Source organism: Nannospalax galili, unplaced genomic scaffold, assembly GCF_000622305.1.
Source record: "Nannospalax galili isolate Female #2095 unplaced genomic scaffold, S.galili_v1.0 scaffold384, whole genome shotgun sequence".
NCBI lineage: Eukaryota > Metazoa > Chordata > Mammalia > Rodentia > Spalacidae > Nannospalax > Nannospalax galili.
Genome location: NW_008352648.1, coordinates 2,264,838 through 2,268,826, shown reverse-complemented (window position 1 = coordinate 2,268,826; position 3,989 = coordinate 2,264,838). Strand labels below are relative to the sequence as shown.

The 3,989-nt window shown below is 33.0% G+C and overlaps 1 protein-coding gene across 13 annotated transcripts in view; it reads right to left on the bottom strand.

Annotated features, from left to right (window-relative positions):
* Nucleotides 1–3,989, bottom strand: part of Hectd2 (HECT domain E3 ubiquitin protein ligase 2) — a 406,920-nt gene that overhangs the window by 23,064 nt on the left and 379,867 nt on the right. For all 13 annotated transcript variants that reach the window (XR_003846515.1, XM_029554335.1, XM_029554338.1 and 10 more), the window contains 2 exons: nt 2,006–2,070; nt 466–511 (listed from right to left, as the gene is read on the bottom strand). Coding sequence is in view for 12 of the 13 variants with exons in the window: in XM_029554335.1 (XP_029410195.1) it covers nt 466–511; nt 2,006–2,070 (111 nt within the window). In the remaining variant the exon portion in view is untranslated. The remainder of the gene's footprint in view (nt 1–465; nt 512–2,005; nt 2,071–3,989) is intronic.

Sequence of the window (3,989 nt, the reverse complement as noted above, 5' to 3'; positions counted from 1 at the left end):
AATAATAAATTAATAGATAATTTATTATTATGCCTCTTTCCTTCTCAAGAGGAAGAAAGTCTATCATTTTTGCTTTATAACAAATAGAAACAACCTTTATGTTTTCATTCAAATTCTAGTAAACATTACTGAAAAATACACAGAAAAGTTATAAGCCTAGGAGGATGGGGCAATAAGAGAAAGTTCTGTAGCCCATTATAATTAGTTAAAGAAAGGAGGTTTGAGTGGGAGGAGGAGGAAGGACTCTCATTCTGTTTGTTCCCAAATACTGAGGAAGGTGGGCAAGAACTAAATTAACACTTTAATACTTCATATAATTTAGCTTCCGAGTGTTTGTTACAGTGTTAATCCTTGGGTTCCAAGTAACTGTAATTCTAAGAAGTATTAATTCTGTTGTCAAATAACAGTACATGATATCATTTCACTTGCACACACTGAGATTGGAATTCCACATCTTTCACTTACCTGTAAAAGGATAAAATATGCTCTAAGATCATCTTTTGTTCGTAGGCTGAAAAAGGAACATGCATAACTGATTACAGATGGTGTTTAATTTCATCATATATAACATCTATGACCAATAAATGTTTCTTTAAGAACTAAGGCAAAAATAAATTTAAATTTACATTCAGTGTTTTATTGTTATAGTAACATGTTTATTATGCTGGGAACACAGTAGGCTGGTTCTGAGTATTACTTAAAGAATGAGGTGGTCAGGAGAGCTAAAACATTTCAAGGTAAATTTCACACCAACTCTGGAAATAGTTAAGTCTATAAAGTCTAATAAATCAGCAATTTTATAATACTTATATTTTGTTTTCATAAGGGATAAACTTTAATATTTACTTAATTATGTATTAAGGAAAGAAAATATGCTTGTGTTTATGGTCCATTCCTAAAGTGACACAGAAATGTCTGTAAATCAATCCATACTTTTTTTTTTTGAGACAGGGTCTCCCTGTAGCCCCAGCTGTCCTGGAACTCACTATGTAGACCAGGCTGGCCTTGAACTCACAGAGATCTGCCTGCCTCTTCTTCCTGAGTGCTGGGATTAAAGGCGTGTGCCACCACGCCTGGCTACAATCCATACGTTTAAGTACATCTAGCATTTACCAATTAAAAGAATCTTATTTTGGCTACCACTGAAAAATAATGTTTTTCAATGTTAATCTGGATTTTCACTTTATCAGTTTTATCCAACAGTTTTTGTTATTCCCAAATCTGATCAGTGTTTCCCATCTGTTCAAGATCCATATAATACACTGACAGATACTCAGAAGTAATTTTCTGAATTTGAAATGATTAAAAATGTTTCACCAACATGAAATCAGATGGAATTCAAGATCCTTGAGGGGATCCTGGATTGAAAAACAAAACTCAGATATTAAGATTTTTGTTATTCTCAAGGATGATGAGTGACTTGTCAGCTCAAGACATTTTTATCTATTAATTTTGCCTCCAAGTCCTTTCCCTTTCCATTTAGGACTTAATAAAATTGGCAAGTGACATTTATTTTTATGTGAATTATTAGGCATAGGCAACAAATAGCATGAATGAGTTTGACTGCTTAAATGTTTCTGATGATGTTTTTCTGGTAGTACTCAGGAGTGGTCAAGTCCCAGTTTGGCCTCAACTCTTCTAGGTACTTTTTTGAGACCAGTAACTTATTCTTTGAAAAATTTTCATTGGCTATCAAGAAGCCCAAGGTCACTGACTTGTACCCATTCTGTATCTATATAGCACATATCCTGTACACAAAAATCTTTACATACAATTTTAAAAGATTCACCAATTTCCTTATGCTTATCTATGGATCCTGAGAAATTCCAAATCTTAGTAAGTTAAACAGCTTTGCTCTAAGTAATCTATAATCCCTTTCTGATCCATGTCATTATTAAATCTCATCTAAAATATTTTCTAAGAGTAAAACATGAATACATATATTAAAGATATATGAGATTTGTAACTAAGTCATCTATACTGATTAAATACTAGTTACAGTTACCCTTTCCATTCTCGTAACAAGCTGTTAATGATTCCCTTTAATACTGTCTTCTGAATATCTTGAGGCTGGAAGCAAAAGAAAGCAATAAGGTATAATAACTAGAATTAGATATTTTATGATTATATGATAATAATCATAACTAAATAGTTATATTTACAGATCTGTTCCAACAATTACAATCAGATTCACTACTGAGGAATGACACTTCAGTAGGATCCATGAGAACTCCAGGGAGCACCAATCACGTACTGACACTATGAGGATGCACCCTGGCATGTGCAGTGTAAGATCTGCAGAAATATACATGATGGTCCTTTGATGACCAGCAGGAGCCTTTCTATAACTGAAAAATAATTTCACTTTCACTTACTGGGCAAGACAAAAATAATGAAACCAAGTCCAAGAGCATCAAGTTTACTAATCTAAAATGGTTGGCATACATTTTGGATCCACACACACACTTATTAAAATTATACATTTTTATTATTCTTTAATTATGTGTATATATGTGTTTGTGTGTATTTGTAAACTTGAGTGCAGTACTAGAGTTACAAGCTGCTTGTGAGCTCCCTGACCTGGGTGTTGGAAATTGAATTCAGGGCCCCTGGAAGAGCAGTACACGTTCTTAACTGCTGAGCCATCTCTCCAGCCCCAAATTATACATTTTTTTGAGCCAAAGGTTTTGATGTGTGACCCAGGTTGGCCTTCAACTTCAGATCCCCATCAGCCTCCTAAATGTTGGGATTATAGATGTGTGTCATCATACCTGGGTATTCTGAATGCATTTAGTTGTACCAAGTTACAATTAACAAATAAATTTAGCAAGTGCAACCAAATTTTAATTAAAATATATCTTTATTAGAGAATAGATTGGGAAAATATATAAAATATTGCTCCTTTATATTTTAATGATTCAAATTCTAAAAATTTTACTACTAGACATCTTAAATAAAAATGAATGAAAATGGGTTAGCAAGAGGGCTTAATGGATAAGGGTGATAGCTGTCAAGCGTAATGACTTTAGTTCAATCCTTAGAACATGACAGAACACACATGCATGCATACGTGTGCACACACACACAAATTGGAAAAAAGAATGATTGAAAATGACATGGACCTAGATGAACTTTAATATTATAATAGAATAAAAGCTTTAATAACTAGATAGCTCATAAATCAGAAAAAAATCATGTTGTTACATAAAAAAGTAAATGTCAAGAAAAAAAGAATATATTGTAAACCTATTTAAAAGCCACAACTGTCGCTTCCAAGACACATAAGCAAATAGTCACTGGGTCTAGCTCATATGTTATATATACACATACATTTAGTATGTCATTCCTTTTTAACTGTCTCTGCTTACAGTGATCCTTCCTACAGAGAGGACAAACACTATCCCTGCATAACCGCTTATTTGGTGTCTTCCCTCAGCAATGGACAGCTACAGGAGAAAGATGTAATCAAATGTGCTGACTGTGCTGTGCATTGTATTTATTATTACAAAGCTCAAAAGGACTGCCAACAATGACAGTCCTACAATATGTGTCTACTTTTCAAAACAATTGTATTCCAAAACCCCTCTCAGTATTTTATTTTTTAGATTTCCATGATACATTTTTGAAGAGTTTAGGCAATTTGTTTTGCTGAATATCTTAATTTGAGGTTTCTGATATTTTCTTACCATTAAATTTTTGGCAGGAAGACTCTTAAATGATGTGTCCTCATTGCATTAAATAAAAAAATCACATGATGTCAGTTGCTGGTCTGTGATGTAGTTAATTAACTAAGATAATGATTGCCTCAATTATTACTATGATGGTTGCAGGTCTTAATTTTCAAAATGACCGTTCCTTCTGCCTTTATCTGTCCAATTTCTTTCATTCCTCCTACCTTTATCTATCTGGGTTACTAATAAGCATGATTCAAATATTCTTAACCCAGTGGTTATAATTCATTGCTACAATTTTTATCTTTTTTTAAACTG